Source organism: Chiloscyllium plagiosum, chromosome 25, assembly GCF_004010195.1.
Source record: "Chiloscyllium plagiosum isolate BGI_BamShark_2017 chromosome 25, ASM401019v2, whole genome shotgun sequence".
Taxonomy (NCBI): domain Eukaryota; kingdom Metazoa; phylum Chordata; class Chondrichthyes; order Orectolobiformes; family Hemiscylliidae; genus Chiloscyllium; species Chiloscyllium plagiosum.
This window is the reverse complement of record NC_057734.1, coordinates 44,333,100-44,355,232: the sequence shown is the minus strand read 5'-3', so window position 1 is coordinate 44,355,232 and position 22,133 is coordinate 44,333,100. Positions and strand designations below refer to the sequence as shown.

The following is a 22,133-nucleotide window of genomic DNA, read 5'->3' as shown; positions in this document are numbered from 1 at the left end:
ATTGGAAATTGAGGCGTAACTTTCTTCGGCGTGCCCCTGGACGCGGTGAATCGATCAGGAATCCCCGGTCCTCTGCTGGAATCATAGTCGTTCCAAACAAAAACCGGGGCACTATCGGGTTTAAGCCAGAACCAGCTCGCGCGATAGCCGCCCATGCTGCCTCCGGACATGGTACAGATGGTTGTGATCATTTTCCCCAGTGAGATTGAAACGGACCCTGACTGAGCCAGCACTGGTCCAGCGTCAGTATCTGGCGAAATAAAACGTTAGTGTTAAACGGCCATAAGGAATGACTGTAATTCAGTTTCAACCATATCAATTATTGCAACTCATCAGGATCATGCAAAGAGCGGCAATACAAAGAGAATTAAAAGTAAATGATCATGATTTGGGGCAATTAGAGTCATGGTGTCATACAGCATGGAAACAATCCCTTCAGTCAAACCAGTCGATGCCGACCATAATTACAACTAAACTAATCTCATCTGCCTCCACTTGGCCCATATCCCTCCAAACATCTTTTGTAGTCACTTAATTGTCTTTTAAACATTATAACTGTATCTGCATACACCAAATCTTCTGGAAGTTCATTCCACTCACGAACCAGTCCCTGTTTAAAAAAGGTTGCCTCTTGTGTCTGTTTAAAAATCTTTCTCTTCTCGCCTTAAAATATGCCCAGACCCACCGCCAGTCTTGAAATCGCCCACCCTAGGTAAAAGTCACCTGCCATTCACTTTACCTATACCTCTCATTCTTTCATAAACCTCTATAAGGTCACCTCTCAACCTCCTACTCTCCGGCGTAACCAACCTTCCTATTTATCTCAAACCCTCTGTTCCCAGCAACAATAGCACGATTGCACTCCATTCTATGTTGCTCTTCATTTTTTGCAGGAAACAAAGTGAAAACATTTCCATATAACGGTCAGTCTTCCATTGCTTAAACATTATTGTGAACTCCACAAGCCTTTCTTAACCGGGCGACAAGTCCCAAGTATTACTCTCAGTCGCCCTGTTGTAGGATCTAGGCAGGCTAGGTAGGGAAAGGGAGATGGGCAGTGTCCGAATGTGAGATGCTCAGGATATGTTGTCATTAGGACATTTAATCACAGACCTACTCACTTCACTCAACCTCACCCTATCGCCAACCAGAACGACTGCGCCTCCAACACATAGCCAAACGCGAGCATGCGCACATCCCGCACATATGAACAAATCTCTTCCACTTCCCTACTCCCCGCTACACCCATCTGCTCCCACTGAACACACACACACACACATACACATACCGGGCAAGTGCCACATTCTCTGCTCACACAATTGAACATACCAGCCTTGTACGCCTCCTTTCGCTCTCAAAACCACCCTTTCAAAGCACACTTCACCAACATAAAATCCTGAGCGCTCCCCCCTCCTTGGTCCCTCACACACATACATGCACATCACCAGACCTGCTGCAGCGTCCAAGCTTTGACCAGGCAAGTACTCCACCATTAAATGACGTGCTACTGTGTCCAGAAGTGATGCATCATCGGCTGCTGCAGGAAGGAAAAGTGGCAATTTTGAAGTAAGAACGGAAAATACTGGAAAAGCTCAAAAGAGCAAACCATTCAGGCTGATTTATCTTCATCAGAACTGAAATATGGCAGGTTCTTTTTGCAACCTGTCGTAGGGAGAGAACGGTAGAACAAAAAAAAGCAGGGTCGCTGACATGGTTGTGCGCAACTGAGATGACGAACTGAAAAAAGGTTTCATGAAATCCAGGTCCAAGAACCAGAAATCATTATAATGTTCGCCGCAGTTGTTCGGGAAGTAAAGGAAATTCGGACATGCGAACAGACGAAGTATATCCAGCTGAAGTTTAAATTTCCTAAGGGCAGAAATACTCTGCCCTAGTAATTCAGGGCAAGTCTCTAACATTGTAGGAAATTGATGTTGGTGCTGAACACCAAGGCAAGGTACTCTGAACCTATCCAGAAATATACTCTAGGCTTCGCTCATTGTCAATCACAGTCCGGGGACCTAGTATTTACTTGATTAACACGGAAAGTTACATCGGGGAGGTTGATGTCTTCTACAACAACTCTTGAGAATTCAGCAGGACAGGAGTGCGTGGCGATGTGGCAAGATCAGTGGACGGGGCAGTCGACTGGAAATCACAAACCTTTTTTTTAAAGCACTAAATACTGGTAAAGACGAACAAGCAAATTGATTTGATTTATTATTGTCACATGTGCTAAGATACAGTGAAAAGTATTGATTTGCGTGCTATGCAGGCAGATCAAGCCATACCAAAGTACATTGGATAATAGAACAGAATGCAGAATACAGTGTCACGGTTACAGAAAAGGTGCAGCGAGAGATCAACTTTAATATTTGAGAAGTCAGTTCAAATGTCTGATTAGAGCGGGGAAGAAGCTGCTCTTATTCCAGAGTACACCCATTGTCCCAAAGGATAAACAATTGCACAGAAGAATATAGCAATGTGATGGTTAAGAACAATACGAATCCCCTAGCAAGCAAAGCGTTTGCCTTATGTAAAACAGTTAAAAACGTTTGAGCACCCAAGGTATAAAGATTCCCAAACTCTGAGTATCAGACGGTAATATGAGCATAAATATAAAGACAAAGTATATTTACTGTGGACTGGATAAATGGTGCAAAAAGAAGGGTTTTAGATTACTAATTATCTGGAGAAATACTTAAGTATCAGCGAGTTGTTCAAGGCATCTGAGCGTGGCCAATTAGAACTGAGGGAGGAGGATAGATCAAGAATGGAACTTCGGAGAAGAGAAAAAGGTGTTTTGAAGAAAGAGGCGACAAAGATCATGAGAATCAAACATAATGCAAAAATGGGACAAAAACAAAGTATTTTTTCGAGGGTTTAAAGTACAAATTACTGAAATTTGGTTGGTTGCAGTTTTAATTACATTTGTCTTTTCTATAATTACACTAACCCTGATTATATAGTGATCACTTAGAGTCATAGAGATGTATAGCACGGAAACAGACCTTCGGTCCAACCCGTCCATGCTGACAAGATATCCCAACCCATCTAGTCCCACCTGCCAGTACCCGACCCCTATCACTTAAACCTTCTTATTCATATACCCATCCAGATGCCTTTTAAATGTTATAATTGTACCAGCCTCCACACTTCCTCTGGCAGCTCATTCCATACACACACCACCCTCTGAGCGAAAGGTTGCCCCTTAGTTCTCTTTTACATTTTTCCCCTCTCACCCTAAACCTATGCCGTTTCGTTCTGGATTCCTCCACCCCAGGGAAAAGACTTTGTCTAGGCAGAAGCATTTATCCCTTGCTTCGTCCAGGAGTGCTGAGTGGATGATTCATGGCAGCCTCCTCCTGAGGCTTGCAGGATCACAGATAAATCCCCAGGATCTGATCAGGTGTACCCGAGAACTCTGTGGGAAGCTAGAGAAGTGATTGCTGGGTCTCTTGCTGAGATATATGTATCATCGATAGCCACAGGTGAGGTGCCGGAAGACTGGAGATTGGCAAACGTGGTGCCACTGCTTAAGAAGGGCTGTAAAGACAAGCTAGGGAATTTTGACGGGTGAACCTGACCTCAGTGGTGGGCAAGTTGTTGGAGGGAATCCTGAGAGACAGGATGTGCATGTATTTGGAAAGGCAAGGACTGATTCGGGATAGTCAACATGGCTTTGTGCATGGGAAATCATGTCTCACAAACTTGATTGAGTTTTTTTAAGAAGTAACAAAGAAGATTGATGAGGGCAGAGCAGTAGATGTGATCTATATGGACTTCAGTAAGGCGTTCGGCAAGGTTCCCCATGGGAGAATGATTAGCAAGGTTAGATCTCATGGAACACAAGGAGAACTAGCCATTTGGATACAGAACTAGCTCAAAGGTAGAAGACAGAGGGTGGTGGTGGAGGGTTGTTTTTCAGACTGTAGGCATGTGACCAGTGGAGTGCCACAAGGATCGGTGCTGGGCCCTCTATCTTTTGTCATTTACATAAATGATTTGGATGCGAGCATAATAGGTCCAGTTAGTAAGTTTGCAGATGACACCAAAATTGGAGGTGTAGTGGACAGCGAAGAGGGTTACCTCAGATTACAACAGGATAGGACCAGGTGGGCCAATGGGCTGAGAAGTGGCAGATGGAGTTTAATTCAGATAAATGCGAGGTGCTGCATTTTGGGAAAGCAAATCTTTGCAGGACTTATACACTTGGGATAGTTTAGATTACTTACAGTGTGGAAACAGGCCCTTCCGCCCAACAAGTCCACACCAACCCGCCGAAGCGCAACCCACCCAGACCCATTCCCCTACATTTACCTCTTCACCTAACACTACTTAGCATGGCCAATTCACCTAACCTGCACATTTTTGGATTGTGGGAGGAAACCGGAGTACCCGGAGGAAATCCACGCAGACACAGGAAGAATGTGCAAACTCCACACAGAGAGTTGCCAGAGGCGGGAATTGAACCTGGGTCTCTGGCGCTGTGAGGCAGCAGTGCTAGGGAGTGTTGCTGAACAAAGACCTTGGAGTGCAGGTTCATAGTTCCTAGGAAGTGGAGTTGCAGATAGATAGGATAGTGAAGAAGGCGTTTGGTATGCTTTCCTTTATTGGTCAGAGTATTGAGTACAGGAGTTGGGAGATCATGTTGTGGCTGTACAGAACATTGGTTAGGCCACTTTTTTTTTAGATTACATTACAGTGTGGAAACAGGCCCTTCGGCCCAACAAGTCAAGATGTTGTGAAACCTGAAAGGGTTCAGAAAAGGTTTACAAGGATGTTGCCAGGGTTGGAGGATCTGAGCTACAGGGAGGGGATGAACAGGCTGGGGCTGTTTTCCCTGAAGCGTCGGAGGCTGAGGGGTGACCTTATAGAGGTTTACAAAATTATGAGGGACATGGATATGTAAATAGGCAAAGTCTTTTCCCTGAGGTCGGGGAGTCCAGAACTAGAGGGCATAGGTTTAGGGTGAGAGGGGAAAGATATAAAAGAGAGGGTGGTACGTGTATGGAATGAGCTGCCACAGGAAGTGGTGGAGGCTGGTACAATTGCAACATTTAAGAGGCATTTGGATGGGTATATGAATAGGAAGGGTTTGGAGGGGTATGTGCCGGGTCCTGGCAGGTTGGACTAGATTGGGTTGGGATATCTGGTCGGCATGGACAGGTTGGACTGAAAGGTCTATTTCTATGCTGTATATATCTCTGACTCTGTGGATCTAAGACAGTCTGAAATTCCTCAGTGTAAACGGATGCATACTGGACATATGGCTTGACTTTTGCTCATAGGGCAGACATTTCAGTCATACATGCTTATTTCATTATCGTTTATTTACAGGTTGAATTTAGTTTAGTTAGTGTCACATTACGCCAGAATGTTTGAGTCACACTGCAGTTGAACTAAGTCTGCTCGAAAGCGCCATTATATTTCAAAGAAAAATGGTCTCTTTCATTTCAATCAAAGTAAAATGTAAAACATGAGAAATACATATGAGCAGTACTGGGCCCTTAGACCCCTTGGCCTTGTCAACTAGTGAATAAACTCATGGATATTCTCTCCTGCAATTCCACTTTTCCATCTTATTCTAACTCCCATAAATCATTCAATATGCAAAAGCAATCTGCCTCCAACATTCTCGATTGCAAATTGTTCATTTAAATTGGCCATGCAAACCATATACCCACAAAGAAACTGTCTTTTCATATCTCATTCCCAAATGGTTCAACCTGGGATAATTCCTACTCTCTCTCAACTAAGATGTCCGAGAAACAACACTCTATCTACCCTTCAAGCAACTTATCAATTGTTTATGTTTCAGTGAGATCACCTCTCAATCTTCTGCAAACTATGGACAGTCATTCAGGATGAGATATGTTTGGATTTCAGAGGGTAGATCTGCTCAGTTATTTGGGGTAACATTTACCTCTGTCAGTTATGTGTTTCCTACAATAGGTGGCATGAACTTAGTCCAGTGCAGTGGTTTCGCTATGTTGAAACCTTTTATTTAGGTATGCAAGGTGCTGGCCCTGGAGAGCCTGTTGCATTCTAGATCATATGAGAGTTGATATTATTCGTACAACTGGGGATATACTGGGTCATATTACCCTCAATCACATTACAGACTCTGATTGAATACAATTCTGTTGTTCACATGGTCATGAATGCTCAGTCTTGAGTTAGTATATCAGTACAAATGCTATTTCATCACATTTGTTGTGTTATATAACATGGTGGATGGTATCCTTAGTGTAAAGGGAAGCATCGACTCCATAAAGACTCTGTCTCTTATAAACGTTGTTGTGGACAGATGTCAGTTAACAATGTTGTGAAGATGAAGACGTGTAATGCACCTTTAAAAGGGAATGAATGCTGTTTTGCATTGTGAACTTACAAGCACCTGTCATGTGAATAGCTAGAAGTCTCAGAGTGTACTGGAAAATGAAAATGTGTAACACTTGGCTGTGAAATAGATACGTGAATGGTTGCTAATTTGACAACAATTGGAATTTAACCAATCAGTTTAAATTATGCCTCAGGATACTAAAACCCAGTCAAGTTTGAATTTATTGTTTTTGCCAACATCGAGCCAATGAGACAATCCATTGTTTGGGGTCTAAAAAAGACATTTGAAAGTCAGACAGAGTAATTGCCATCGAGAGAGTAACTACCATCAAGAAAGACTGCCATTTGAAAACACACTCTATTAAGAGTACCTTTTTCATATGAAACATCTTCACAGTAAAAAAAAAATGACCCAGGGAGATCTTCAATGAAACGAAGAAAGATGCCAGAGATGACAGCTGCTGTATGGTTTTGAAATTAAGTTGTTGTAAATTTAATAAGTGATTTTTTAAATAGGAGCAGTATCTTGTTACAGAGTTGGAGGCAGATAACAAGCAGTTAAGAGAATGGCAGATTAGAGTTCTGAATAGTTGTTGTCTAATGTTAATTTTCAGAGTAAATGAATAAATTGATATTATTTTCTGTACATAGTGGAATTTGGGATATCTTTGTCACTCAAATTTTAACAGATGAGTGACAGAGGTGAGGTGAGCTTTTCTGGATGTTCGGTTTCATTAACAGAAGGGTTCACTCGAACCAGGTTGTGACAAAGGTATAGTGTTGAGGATGGGATCTAACATATTTCACTCTTCTTAATTCCCTGACCACCTGCCAAACACCCAGTCTACCAGTTATATCCTTTAAGACTTGGCCAGCTCAAGCAATGTTGGCTTCACAAATCCACTTCTGGTTGTTAATATTAAAGCAGCCCAGCATGAGTAAACTTTGTGCCTTGCCACATTCAATGTGTCATCTAAGTGGTGTCAAAATAGGAGCTAATTGATTCATGGTGGGGATAGATAGGAAAGGCTACACAAAAATTAGCAGTAGATTACACATGGTTTGCAAATGGTTCACATGATGCTATGAAGTTTCATGGAATTAGAAATCACTGTTACATACTCGTCAAGCAACCCCCTCCTGATTGCCTACTATGTGGTACCATCGACTTGGCTGCAATTATTGGTAGGACAGGACCCATACTGGAAGATGGTGGCATTCAGGATGTTATCTGATTAGCATGATCCGTGAGGCTGGCCTGGTCAGGCCGTTGTTTTACCAAACTATTTAAGATCTCCCACGTTTGGCACGGTCCTCCATTCAATGAAGTTTGCAGTAGCAACTCCAGAATACCTAAAATTGACGTGTCAAAATGATGAAGTTCCAAATCAGGACTACCTGAGTGACAAACAGTACAAGTTGCAAGTGATAGACAGAGCTAAGTGATCTCACAATCAATAGTTCAGGTGGAAGCTGTGCACTGTTGCCACATCCAGTTGTGAGTAATAGTGGACAATTATATAACTCATTTGAGGTGGAGACTCCACAAATATCCCATCTTCAATGATTGAACAGTCTGACACAGTTGGGCAAATCAATGTTGAAGGATTCGTAACAACTTTCATCTGGGAGTACCAAACGAGCTTCTACCCAACAGTGTGGACAATTGTCCAGGTATTTCCTGTACATAAAATGCAGAACGAATAGTTACTAGATTTTTTTTCAGTATTCTCTTCGGGAATTCAGAACAGTGGGTTTGGATGGTAGGGCAATTGAATGCGCCTCCTGTAGACTAAGGGAGATAATGTTCACCACTAGTGTCCCCACTGACTTAATCTGTGAGAAGTGCACCCAACTCCAGCTCCTCAAAAACCGCATTAGGGAATTAGAGCTGGAGCTAGATGAAGTTTGGATAATTTGGGAGGCTGAGAGGGCAATTGAGAGGACTTACAGGGAGGTAGTCAGGCCTCAGGCACAGGAAAAACGGTGGATGGGTTACAATCACTGGACAGAAAGGGAACTGGCAGACAATGCAGGGATCCTCTGTGGCCGTTCCCCTCAATAATAGGTATTCCATTTTGGATACTGTTGGAGGGATGACTTACCAGGGGTAAACTATGGGGTACAGGTCTCTGGTGCAGAATCTGTCCCTGTTGCTCAGAAGGAAAGGGGGAAGAGGAATAGAGCATTAGTCATTGTGGACACCACAGTTAGGGAGACAGATAGGAGATTCTGTGGGAACGAGAGAAACTGGCGGTTGGTGTCTTCACTCCCAGGTTCCAGGATTCATGATGTTTCAGATCATGTTTTTGAAATTTTTAAGGAAGAGGGAGAGCACACTTGATCATGGTCCAGATAGGCACTAAGGCATAAGTAGAAATGGGGATGTGGACATAAGACAGACATTCAGCGAGCTAAGGTGGGGGAGTTATTATCTCTGGTTTGTTGTTATGCCTGATTTGTTATGCATGCCACGTGCAAACGAGGTGAGGAATGGTGAAAGCGACCAGTTGAACAAGAGGCTACATGGATGGTGCAGGAGGGAGGGATTCGGATATCTGAATAATTGGGGCTTAAGCTGGCATAGGTGGGACCTCTACAAACGGGATGGTCTACACCTGAACCAGAGAGGTACCAATACCCTGGTAGTGAGGGCGGGGGGGGGGGAGGGGGCGCAAGATTGGGATTTGGCAATGATCTCCAGGAGGGTTTAAACTAATTCTGCAGGGGAATGGTAACCTGAATTGGAGCTCCACTGACAGGAAGTTGAGACTAGTGAGATCATAAATAAGGTTTAAAGGTCGCAAGAGTGTACCGGCAGGCCAGAAGGTGGTTTGAAGTGTGTCTACTTTCATGCTAGGAATGTCCGGAATAAGGTGGGTGAACTTGCAGCATGGTTGGTACCCGGGACTTCGATGTTGTGGCCATTTCAAAGACACGAATCAAGCAGGGACAGGAACGGTTGTTGCAGGTTCCGCGATTTAGATGTTTTAGTAAGAACAGGGAATGTGGTAAAAGAGGGGGAGGTGTGGCATTGTTAGTCAAGGACCATATCACGGTGGCAGAAAGAATGTTTAATGAGGACTCGTGTACTGAGGTAGTATAGGATGAAATTAGAAACAAGAAAGGAGAGATCACCCTGTTGGGAATTTTCTATAGCCCTCTGAAATGCTCTAGAGATGTAGAATAAAGGATTGCAAAGATGATTCTGGATAGGAGCGAAAGTAATAGGGTAGTTGTTATAGGTGACTTTAAGTTTCCAAATATTGGTTGGAAATGTTACAGTACGAGTACTATAGATGGGTCAGTTTTTGTCCAATGTGTGCAGGAGGATTTCCTGACACAGTATGTAGCTCGTCGAAGAGTGTGGTCCTGGGAAGGCGCAACTGGTCAGGCAGCATCTGAGGAGCAGATGAATCGACGGTTCAGGCATAAGCCTTTCATCATGAATGAGGCTAGTTGGCCAAGGGCGTTGAGAGATAAAGGGAGGGGGACGGGCTGTGGGGAAGGTAGCTGGGAAAGGGATAGGTAGAGGACGATGGGAGTTGAAAGTGATAGGTTAGACAGGAATGTGGGGCAGATAGATTGGAAGGAAGATAGGCTGGTAGGACCATTCAAGAGAACAGTGCTGAGTTGGGAGATTGGGATAAGATAGAAGGAGGGGAATAGGGAAACTGGTGAAATCCACAGTGATTCTGTGTGGTTGAGGGGTCCCAAGGTGGAATATGAGGCATTCTTCCTCCATATGTTGGTTGGTTAGGGTTTGACAATGGTGGAGGCCCAGGACCTACAAGTCCTTGGCAGAGTGGGAGGGAAAGTTAAAGTGTTCAGCCACAGGCTGATGGGGATGGTTAGTGCGGGTGTCCCAGAGATGTTCTCTGAAATATTCCACAAGTTGGCGTCCTGTCTTCCCAATGTAGAAGAGACCACATGAGGTGCAATGCATGCAGTAAATGATGTGTGTGGAAGAACAGGTCAACTTCTGATTGATGTGGAAGGATCCTTTGGGGACTTGGATGGAGGGAGGCGGGAGGTGTCGGTGCAGGTTTTTGCACTTTTTGTAATGGCAGTGGAAGATGCCGGGAGGGGAGTTTGGGTTGGTGGGGTCCGCGGACCTGACAAGGGAGTCATGGAGAGAATGGTCTCTCTGAATCATAGATAGGGCCGGCGAGGGAAATATGTCTCAGGTGGTGAGAATGGCAGTGAATGAGGTTGGTGGGGTGGAAGATGAGTACCAGAGGTGTTCTGCCCTCGTTGCGATTGTTGGGAGGAGGGGGGATGTTTCAATAGTGCAGATGCGAGAAGTGGAGGAGATGCACTGGAGGGCATCATCAACCATGTGGGAAGGAAAGTTCTCCTCACTTTCTCCTCACTAATATGGAAATAGGACAACAAGAAGCGAGGCCACATTGGATTTGGTACTGGGTAATGAGCCAGGCCAAGAGTTAGATTTGGGGGTAGGTGAGCACTTTGGTGATGGTGACCACAGTTTGCTAACATTTACTTTAATGATGGAAAGGGATACTTATATACAAAAGGGCAAGCCAGGCCAAGAGTTAGATTTGAGCACTTTGGTGATGGTGACCACAGTTTGCTAACATTTACTTTAATGGTGGAAAGAGATACTTATATACAAAAGGGCAAGGTTTATAGCTGGTGAAAGGCAATTATGATGTGACTAAGCAAGATTTAGAATGCATAGGATGGGGAAGGAAACTTGGGAATGGGCATAATTGAAATGTGTAGCTTATTCAAAGAACAGCTACTGCGTGTCCTTGATAAGTATGCATCTGTCAGGCAGGGAGGAAGTGGTCGAGCGAGGGGAGGAAGGAGGCTTATGTAAAGATATGACGTGAAGACCCAGTTAGGGTGCTTAAGTATTAAAAGTTAGCCAGGAAGAGCCTAAAAAGAGAACTAAGAAGAGCCATGGGGGGACATGAGAAGTCTTTGACAGGTAGGGTCAAGGATAACCCCTAAAGCTTTATATTGGTACGCCAGAGATAAAAGAATGAGTAGAGTAAGATTAGGGCCACTCAAGGACAGTCGTGGGAAGTTGTATATGGAGTCCGAGGAGATAGGAGAGGTGCTAAATGAATATTTTTCAGCAGTATTTACACAGGAAAAAGACAATATTGTCGAGGATAATACTGAGATACAGAGTATTAGACTAGACGGGATTGAGGTTCATAAGGAGGGGTTGTTAGCAATTCTGGAAAGTGTGAAAAAATTTGAGTCCTCTGGACTGGATGGAACTTATCGTAGGATTCTCTGGGAAACCAGGGAGGATATTTCAGAACCTTTGGTTTTGATTTTTATGTCGTCATTTTCTACAGGAATAGTGCCAGAAGACTGAAGGACAGCAAATGTTGCCCGCTTCATTCAAGAAGGGGAGTAGACTAGTGAGCCTTACATGATTTGTGGGTAAAGTGTTGGAAAGAATTATAAGAGGTAGGACTTATAATAATCTATAAAGGAATAATTTGATTAGGTATAGTCAACACGGTTTTGTGAAGGGGTAAGTTATGTCTCACAAAACATTTTGAGTTCCTTGAGAAGGTGAACGAAGGTGAATGAGGCTAAAGCGATTGATTTGGTGCATATGGATTTCAATAAAGTGTTTGATAAGATTCCCCACGGTAATCTATTGCAGAAAACATGTAGGCGTGGGATTGAAGTGTGCCTTAGCAGTTTGGATCAGGAATTGGCTAGCTGAAAGACCACAGAGAATGGTGGTTGATGTGAAAAGTTCATCCTGGAGTTCAGTTACTCGTGGTGTACCACAAGGATGCATTTTGGGACCACTGCTGTCTGTCATTTTTATAAATGACCTGGAGGAGGGTGCAGAAGGAAGGGTTTGTGAATGACACTAAGGTCAGTGGAGTTGTGGACAATGCAGAAGAAGGCTGCACGTTACAGAGAGACATAGATAAGCTGCAGAGTTGGGCTGAGCGGTGGCAAACATAGTTTAATGCAGAAATGTGTGAGGCCATTCACTTTGGAAGGAACAACACGAATGCAAGGCTGCACGTTACAGAGAGACATAGATAAGCTGCAGAGTTGGGCTGAGCGGCGCAAACATTGTTTAATGCAGAAATGTGTGAGGCCATTCACTTTGGAAGGAACAACACGAATGCAGAGCACTGGGCTATTGGTAAGGTTCTTTGTATGTGGATGAGCAGAGTGATGTTGGTGTCTATGTATATAATTTTTTGAAAATTGACACCCAGGTTGATAGGGTTGTTAAGAAGGCATACAGTGTGTTAGCTGTTTTGGTACAGGGATTGTGTTTCAGAGGCATGAAGTCATATTGCAGTCAAAACTTCTGGTGCAGCAACACTTGGAGTATTGTGCATTTCTGGTCGCTGTATTGTAGGAAGGACTTGGAAGCATTGGAAAGGGCGCAGAAGAGATTTATCAAGATGTTGCCTGGTATGGAGGGAGTATTTTAAGGGGAAAGGCTGAGGGATTTGAGGCTGTTTCCATTAGAGAGAAGGAGGTTGGGAGGTGACTTCATAGAGTCATACAAGATGATCAGAAGATTAGATCGGGTCAACAGTGAAAGCCTTTTTCCTCTGATGGTGATGGCTAGCACAAGGGGGGCATGGCTTTAAATGGAGGGGTGATAGACACAGGACAGATGTAAGGAGTAAGTTCTTTACTCAGAACGTAACACCCTGCCTGTAACAGTAGTAGACTCGCCAACTTGAACAGCTTTGAAACGGTGATTGGATAAGTATATGAATGATAATGGAATAATATAGGTTAGATTGGCTTCAGATTGGTTTCACAGGTCGATGCAACATCGAGGGACGAAGGCCCTGTACTGTGCTGTAATTTTCTCTGTTCTATGTTCTAAGCAATAATACCCTGGCCAACTACCACTTCATAATTTCCTATTGATCAACAGTAAAATGATAGAAGGTGTCCTCAACAGTGCTATCAAGCAGCACTTGCTTAGCAATAAACTGCGGACTAACACGCCCAGTTTGGGTTTTGTCAGACTAACCCAACTTCCGAGCTCATTGCAATCTTGGTTCAAACATGAGCAAGACGCCAAATTTCAGAAATGAGGTGAGAATGGCAGCCCTTGACATCAAGGGTATATTTCATTGCGTTTGTCGTCAATGGGCCCTAGCTAAACTGAAGTTAATGATGCTCTGGACCAGGCCAGACCCCTCGAAGCATTTCAAGAAAGTAGCCAAGGCGCTAACAATGTGAGGAGATTGAAGCACGTGTAACATGGATAGCCAGGAGTGATGCCGATTGTCAAACCACTTAATTTTAAACAAAACAGAACTTACTTACAAGATTACTGAATGAAGCACAAAGAGAATTGAATACCAAATAACCTAACCTTTCCGAAAAGCCAGCAGACTATCCCAACTTAATGATGCTGTTCCCAAGTCGAAGAGTGTGGTGCTTGAAAAGCACAGCCAGTCAGGCAGAAAGTGATAATCAGGAGAATTGACATTACGAGCATAAGCTCTTCACCCTGATGCTGCCTGACCGACTGTGCTGTTCCAGCACCACACTGTACGACTCTGATTTCCAGCATCTGCAGTCCTCACTTTATCCATGCTGTCCCCAATACTTGCAACAATCCCCATAAAAAGCAATTGGCACAAACGGTAACATAAAACACAGTGTCTTCCAGGAGAAATGTCAGAGAGAGAGGAGGTTCAGCCTGGACCTGTTTCTTTGGGTCCAGCACCTTTTTCAGAGCGCAGCTGAGCCGGGAGAACTGGCCACTCTTCATTCATTAAGCAAGTGCTTTTTTTTTCAAAATCTTGAAAGCCATTTGCTTCAGGCAGTATTGATTAGTTATAATGAAACAGGCACTAAATCCCTTCAACCCCAGACGTTTCTGAACCTGTGATTATATAACAAAACAGGAAAGAAAAAACAAAGTCAGCATAACATTTTTGAAAGAACAGCATCTCACAATGCGGATCAGAGGAAAATTCACATCGCTGGTTGGAGTCCTACCTGACACATAGGAAAGTCGGTGTGGTTGCTACACTGCAGCTAACACATCTCAAGGACATCATTCTCAGCTGCTTCATCAGTGATCCTCCCTCCATCATAAAATCAGAAGTTCGGAATGTTCAATCACTATTGCACAACATTCAGCAACATTTGCAGTTCTACAGATATTGCAGCAATCCATGTCCAAATGCAATAAGACCTGGACAATATTTAAACGTTGGTTGGCAGATTATCAGGCAGTGACACGCTACAAAACCGGAAATTGAAATCATCGTCCCTTACCATTCAATGGCGATACTATCAGTGAATCCGACGATATTAATGCCCTGGGGGTTACAATTGACCAGAAAGATATTTGTACTTCTCATATTCTCCAAATGCAATGGTTGTCAGAGCAGGTCAGAGTGTAGGAATGCCGCGGCGAGTAATATATCTCATGACGCCCCAAAATCTGTTCATCTGCTGCTAGGTATAAACCAGCAATGTGACAAAAAACACTTCCCACTTGCCTGGATGAGTGCAGCTCCAACAATATTCAAACGTCTTGACGACAACCAGACCAAAGCAGTCCAATTCATTGTCACACATCCAAAACATTAATTCTCTCTACGACCAATAATGTAGTAACAGCAGTGTTCACTATCTAAAAGATGCACTGCAAATTCGCCAATGATCCTAACAGAGCAGCTTCCAAACCCAGGATCTAAAAACCAAAAGAACTGTGGTTGCTGTAAACCAGAAACAAAAACAAGTTCCTGGAAAATCTCAGCAGTTCTGGTAGCATTTGTGAAGAGAAATTAGAGTTAATGTCCCACGTCTGATTACCCTTCCTCAGAACCCGGGGCTGATAAGCTTTTCGTGCAATGTCTGGTTTTACCACTTCCATGTGGAAGGATAAGGGCAGCAGATACATGATGATACCACTTTAGTGATTGGAACGAGGTCAGCCAGGGACACCTCAGAGAATATGTGATCCCTGACTGGGGCTGTTTACCTAGTCTAATCAGGGAATCCTGGCTGACAGATATTAACAGGAGTGTCAGGTGTTCTGGTTACACCAGGAGCCGGGTTTTAACGAGCTGAATCAGTATCATTTACTATGCATGTATAAATAAAGGGCGACTTGGTGACAGGATATCAGCTTTCGAGGAGTCTTTTCAATTGCCACCTGCAAGCTCTTCTGAAAGCAACTCACAAACCTGACTTGGAAGTACATCGCCATTCCTTTACTGTCACAAAATTCTGGAAATCCCTCCCAAATGATATCGTGGTCTACAAACAGCTGGTGGACTACAATAGTTCAACAAGGCAGCTCACTAAGATTTTCATGAAAGCAGCTGGGAATGGGTAAGAAATGCTGGCCTAATCACCGATGCTTATGTCTCGTGAATGAATAAAGCTTATTTGTGAGAAAGTTTGTGGTCTACGATGTTATTGGTTCTAGTGGCTTGATCATTGCTGGGTGTTCAGTCTAGTTTCATTCCTTTTGCCACACTTTGTAATATTCATTTGCATCGAATCACTTGTTAGGAAATGTCAGTTGGCATTTAACAGTTAAATATTATTATAGATGTGGAATCACTTGTGGCCCAGACCTATTGAGAATGGCAGAGCTTCCATCCATAAAGAATATTAGTGAATGAAACAGATGTTTTGTTTACTTTAGTTGGTAACGATTTCATTAACGTTATTAGACTAGCCTGCTTTTAATTCCAGATTTTCATCATTAATTTTATTCAAATTCCACCATATGCGACACTGGAATTCTAAACCATGACTGCAGACTATTATTTTAATATAAATATGATTGTGTTGTGATTGAAAACAATATTCACATTTTGAGGACACACACATTTCAAGTCAGATCAATGCAGATTATTGGCACTGTTGAATGTACCGCTATCCTATTATAACAATTCAACCAAGCGTTCGTTATTCGATTAGATAATGTTTAATTTGTAGCTTTCCTTCCTGGGTTCATCTTTGCTCTATATGTCTTGATAGGTATTTTCGAACTAATCTGTTCAGAGGTGTTCTGAGGCAGGTTGAAGTTGAACCCGGGCCTTCTGGCCACCCTTAGGTAACAAAGATACGTGAATGGCAATCTTGATAATTTCTATTCACCGTTTTCCTTTGAAGGATATACACCAGAGTTGAAAGCAGTGTCCAAGTTTGTGAAGGGATTCTTCCCAATTCCACTCGTAATTGTGTTTACTTTTAAAACTGCGATGGTTTTCTTTCGCCTCATGGATTGCAACAGTATTTCTTGTCCGCATTTATCTTTTGTTAATCGTTTTCCAAAACATGAATTCTCCATCTTGAAACTTAAGGAACACGAAGCATATTTTGAAATTTGATAGTACAACTAAAGGTTTAAAATAAAGGAAACACCTTGAAGAACTTGCACTCTACCCTTTCAAAGGCCAATGTATCCGTTACACATTTTGATGCCAAAGACTAAGTGTGCTACCACAAACATGGTCTGACTGAGACTCTGTATTTGGGGATCATTATTTCATAATATTAATTCCAACCTTCGCGGGGCAAACATTATACACGCCTTTTCCAATTCGTATTACACCTGTGCACTAGTTTCCTGTGTGTTTTCAGATGGGCACCAAAATCTATTCACTAATCCACAGTGCCGAACGTCTGAGGATTGAGCAAGATTTCCGTTTATGTTATTCTTAAATTCAGTGTGGACGCATCATTTGTCACTGGCGAACTTTTTTCTGTCAGTATTTTGAACATTTGCGTTTTCTACCGGATTTCATTAAGGATGTCATGTAGCTCATTGTGACACTTAATATTATCTGCAAACTTGCTTATACATCTCTCTACCCTTTCATCCAAGTCATTACTATACGTTATAAAAAGCCGTTGCGCTGGAACTTATTGCTTCCAGAATCCAGTTCCCCATTCAGGCGATGAGGAATCCTTGCTCCCTGTTTGATCTCTCCTGCCTCCCAACCAATTGCCAACAGCTTTCTTTATATATTCGAGAATGGCGAAGTTCATTTATATGTTCTTCCCCGCACGTACCCACTGTGCAAATTAATTTTTGATGTTCCAGGTCTATCAGTTCCCAGGTTCTTATTATAATGTTTGTTTCACGGTATCGTAAATGAGGGCATATGCAGTCAATCTGACAAAATGTGCGTGGTAAACAATACTTTTAAAAATAAACTTCAGATCGTTTGAACAATTTATATTTCTACATTTAGTGATATGTTAAAATGATCAGTCAGTCTAAAGTAAGACAATATGTAGTAAAAAGATGCTTCATCGAGTTCATGAATACTCTGAAGTAGGACTTTAAAAGCATGGTTCTTAAGTCAGTTAGTTTCTGATAAAGGCCCCACGAAATCTGCAGCCATGTTTTGCAAATTATTTTGACACCCATGTCAAAATAACTATGATGAGCAAGGATTAACGTTGTTGGATTATTTCGGGGTAAAGTTGTCGTGCATTGTCAGTAACTGCGCTATGGAATTAGGTCCCCAAAAGAAAAGGCAGGCATGGCGTTAGTTTGAATCTGTAAACCCAGACGCGTTAGCACGTTTACAATGTGGTTTTGACGTTAACATGTGCATGAAGCACATTCCCATACCGACATGAGTTGGTTAGGTCTATTTCCGAAAACTAAAATGTCGTAAGATTAATTTCGTGAAATGTTACACTCAGACAACGCCCCATGCTTGCATACAATTTCTGTATTCCAACTAACCTATAGTATGTGTGCAAATAAGCGTAAAACATTAAACTTGACTTTTTTATACTCAGAATGATGTTGTAAGCAGCTTCAGAGATATCGGGCAGAAATGAATAACCGAATCTGAGATCAGGGTACACAGATTTTAATACAAAGCGATATTAGCAACATTACATTGAAACTTTGATCATTTCATGTTGAACACGCAATAAACTACAGAAAGTAGGACACAGCTGACATTTTAAACTATTGCGGTTGTTTTCAATGTTCAGTTTAAAATTGAATGTCTAATAGCTAATTGTCGAACTTAACTTTCAAGAAGCTTCTCTATTAAGGTGGGAAATAAATGTACAAGAGTCTTCGCTCAGATACAGTTGGATCTCGCAATAGTTCCCTGGAGTGGATTTGTTAGAGTCTCATGTTTAACCCCACAGGAGTAAAGCTCGTGTAAGTTCCATTCTGAGGCTGACAGGGTCAGATAACTGCTCACACTGAACGTGTTGTCCGTCTCCTGCTGGATCCGACTCGTCTCAACATTATCTCCCCTGACACTGCCATCTACCGTCCACTCAATCTCCACAGCGCCCGGGTTAAAACCGCTCACCAAACACACCAGAGTCGCCGTGTTCTTTTCCGTGATTTGAACCGATGAAGGCGGAAGGAGGGAAACTGTGGGTCTCCGCGGTTCTGTAAAGTAGAAATAAATGAAACTGTAATAAAACTGGAATTAATATTTTACTTCCTTCAAATCTCTTTAAATTCGAAGTCACTTCTTAAAGCTACGAGGTGCATAATAGAAACGCGTAGCTTGATGTAAATTAAACTGGAACCTGAGGTCTACAGCTCTAGGGACGATATAACCTGAGAACATGTTTTGATTTTTGACAACTGTGAGGTAACAAATGAAGATTCTCCAACGTGAGAACATTTAAAACGAAAAAATATATAAATCTGGACATAGCAGAATATTTGGGAAACACGGCATTGTCTGACATTGTCTGTAGAGAGAAAATCCCGCGAAGTCACTGGACTCCAAACGTCAATTCTGCTTTTCTCTTTACAGATACTGCCAGACCTGCTGAGTCTCTCCAACACTCTCTGCTTTTTATTTCAGATTTTCTGCATCTGCAATTTTTGTGCGTGTTTGAAATGAGACGGGATCTCAATAATCCGTTCAAAATATTGATCTTATGCAGCCTGTCATAGTGTCCCAGGAACCGAGGATTAGACACAAAGTAAAACTGGCAAATCCGAATTTGGTATAAAACCTGGGACTACTGCTGTGAAAACAACATTTTGCGACATTTATTCCATTGTCATCAATCTGATCTTATTCTTAATTCTTACTTATTTCCCTTCCTTTGCCGATGATTGGGGATGGGATTTTTACATTGATATTTGTATTTCTATATAGTTCATATTCCTAAGGCTCAGATCGTTTATTGATTTGCATCTTCCCGCTCCCAGCCCTATCAGTGAAAACACTGGAAAATCGCAGAGGGCTCTCCCATCGCGTTCGAAGTACCAGAATCGGAGGCATCCGTGGCGTCAGAGGGTTAAAAGATACTATTTCAACAAAACGACTGAGTTTCCTAAAACATATTTGCCAACATTGTAACTAATTGCGTCCTTTTTGAATAAGCGGAATCCATCACTGTCGTGGAAATGCAAACACAAATGCTCCTGGCCAGTATCAATCTCTCAATGTCGCGAAAGACAACAGCTCGTTATCACAGCGCTATTTACCGGTGAAGGGCCTCACGGTTTTTACACTACAGAAATGATTGCACTTCAACAGTATACACTGACAGCCACTGGCCTGTTCTGAGGTTCTGTTACATGCTGTACCAATCTTAATTCATTGAGCTGCTCTCTCTTTGGGCACCATCTGCGCTCATCTGATCACTACCACTACACTCGCCCTCACCCCCGCAGCACCGCCTTCCTGTCTCCCCCGCCCTACACCACTCCTTCGTTCAAGCTTGTATATGTTGTCGTGTTTAGCAACTTTTTTGTTCTCTTTCTTCTGATTAAACAGGATTATTCTCATGGTACTATAATAAATATATAGCCATTCGCGCTTTAACTAGAGTGAGCTGCAAACACTGAGCGAAACGGTTTATGTAATTCGAAGATTAAAAGATTTTTTTTTTCAAAACTTGATCTAGAAGCTGAAGCAATTCGTTCTGGCACCGAGTTCCAAAGTCAGGCACATCAGCGCTTCTAACCAGCACCAGTGTTGCCCCTCTCAATTAAACAGTGTAGCCGCATTCTGAGTTAAAAATCACAAAACTCCAGATTATAATCCAACAGGTTTATTTGGAGTATACCCTGGTGTGTGTGATTTTTAACTTTGTACGCCCAGTCCAACACCAGCTCCTGCAAAAGCATTCTGAGAGGTTCGCTTTGACCTCTACATTGTTAAAACGTGCAGGTTGAAATTGAGAGGAAAATCAGTTAAGTGTAACCAGTTCCTTCTACCACAGCTGCTGTACCACCCCCAGTATAGGTGAATATTCTAACACTGTAATAGACGGCGTCCCGCGGGATTATTCAACAATATTCTAAGGCATTAATTGACTTAATATCAAAGTGCGAAGTATTTTCCGGTAAATTTTCCTTCTCCTGAGATGTGTACCAGAGACATTTGTTTGAAGAAAGAATAAATATACTGAAATGATGCCTTTCTGTTTTATATTGCGCCTTAACCCATTTCACCCTGTGCAGCCAAATAATGATATTACACTCCGTTGGAATATCTGCATATTCTGTATATAACCACTCACTGAAACTAACCACACATTCAGCAGCACAATTACAGGGACAATGATCTGGGAGGGGGGGGGGGGGGAACATCCTAAGACATGCCCGAACGATTGAGAGAACGGGAGTAACAAGTCCGGTGATTTATAAATAAAATAACCATCCTGCCTGTGACTGCGCCGCAGAAATTGGATCAGCGTTGATCAAACTGGCTGAGCCCGGCGCAAAAAAATACGTTCACTCCAGTCATCTGGATTAATGTGAAAGGTAGAACTGAAAATCTTGGACTGAGTGGTTTTCGCTGCTTAAAGACAAATGAGAGGGAGTTGCAGCAAAACGCCACACTGCCCTTCCGCCGCGTTTATATCGCGGTGCTGCTTTCAGTGGAATGAAAACGGCATCGCGCGAAAATTGTAATTAAGTAAAACTGAAAGCTTGGAGCGGGGCTTTGAGGGTCAGGATACAATCGCTAGGCCAGACTGGTGTTTCCGATTCGGTGATTTTCCACGAAAATGTCGAACTCAAATCGAGACCTAGTGTTGAGGTGGCCCACAGTTTACTTACCGCTCAGGTTCAGTTTGGTTCCTTTCCCGAATGTCACTATTCCACTACTTGCTACCGCGCAGTAATAATCGGCGGCATCCTCCGATTGCACGTTGGTGATGGTTAAATGCATCTTGTTACTCGATGAGTCCACAGACCCGGTAAATCGGTCTGGGATTCCCGAAGCCGTTTCGTCATCTTCGTCCCAAACTAACACCGGGGCACTGCCGGGTTTCTGCCAGTACCAGCTGGTATAGTAGCTGCCGATACTTCCACCGGACATGGTACAGGTGACCTTCACAGTTTGCCCCGGGGATGTTGAGATGGATCCTGGCTGAGTCAGTGTAGGATCCCCGTATGTACCTGGTGAAGCAGCAAGTCAGAGATCAATCATTTGTTGCAATTACAATTGTTTTTCGTTTACGGCCGTTAAACTCAAGCGTGACAACACAAAAAACAACGTAAAAATAACCATAAGGCACATTAGCATGTTTACTTACTGTGGAGACAGAACATCAGTGCGGCGAGAAATCCAACCCGTTCAGTCATGGTGAAGGTTCTAGTGCTTAGGGCAAGAACGTGTTGCTGGGATCTTTCCAATCCCTCAATTAAGTACCTGCAAATCAGGAAAATTACTGAATTTTAATGATTCATGCAAATCTACAACCACGTGATATCGGCCAACAGGAACCAAGCCTCAGATTGGATTTGCATAAGCGCATTGCAGTCTTATTTTTAGAAAAGAGAAACAATTTGTCAAAGCCATAGATTATTACACAAGAAT

General features: G+C 42.8%; 1 protein-coding gene across 1 annotated transcript in view; it reads right to left on the bottom strand.

The window, feature by feature from the left end:
• Positions 1-18,172: 18,172 nt before the first annotated feature.
• LOC122562425 overlaps positions 18,173-22,133 on the bottom strand; it is a 51,632-nt gene continuing 47,671 nt past the window's right edge. The window contains exons 5-7 of the mRNA XM_043715282.1: positions 21,850-21,965; positions 21,371-21,712; positions 18,173-18,730 (exon numbers count right to left, since the gene is read on the bottom strand). Coding sequence (XP_043571217.1) covers positions 18,408-18,730; positions 21,371-21,712; positions 21,850-21,965 — 781 coding nt within the window. The 3' untranslated portion in view covers positions 18,173-18,407. The remainder of the gene's footprint in view (positions 18,731-21,370; positions 21,713-21,849; positions 21,966-22,133) is intronic.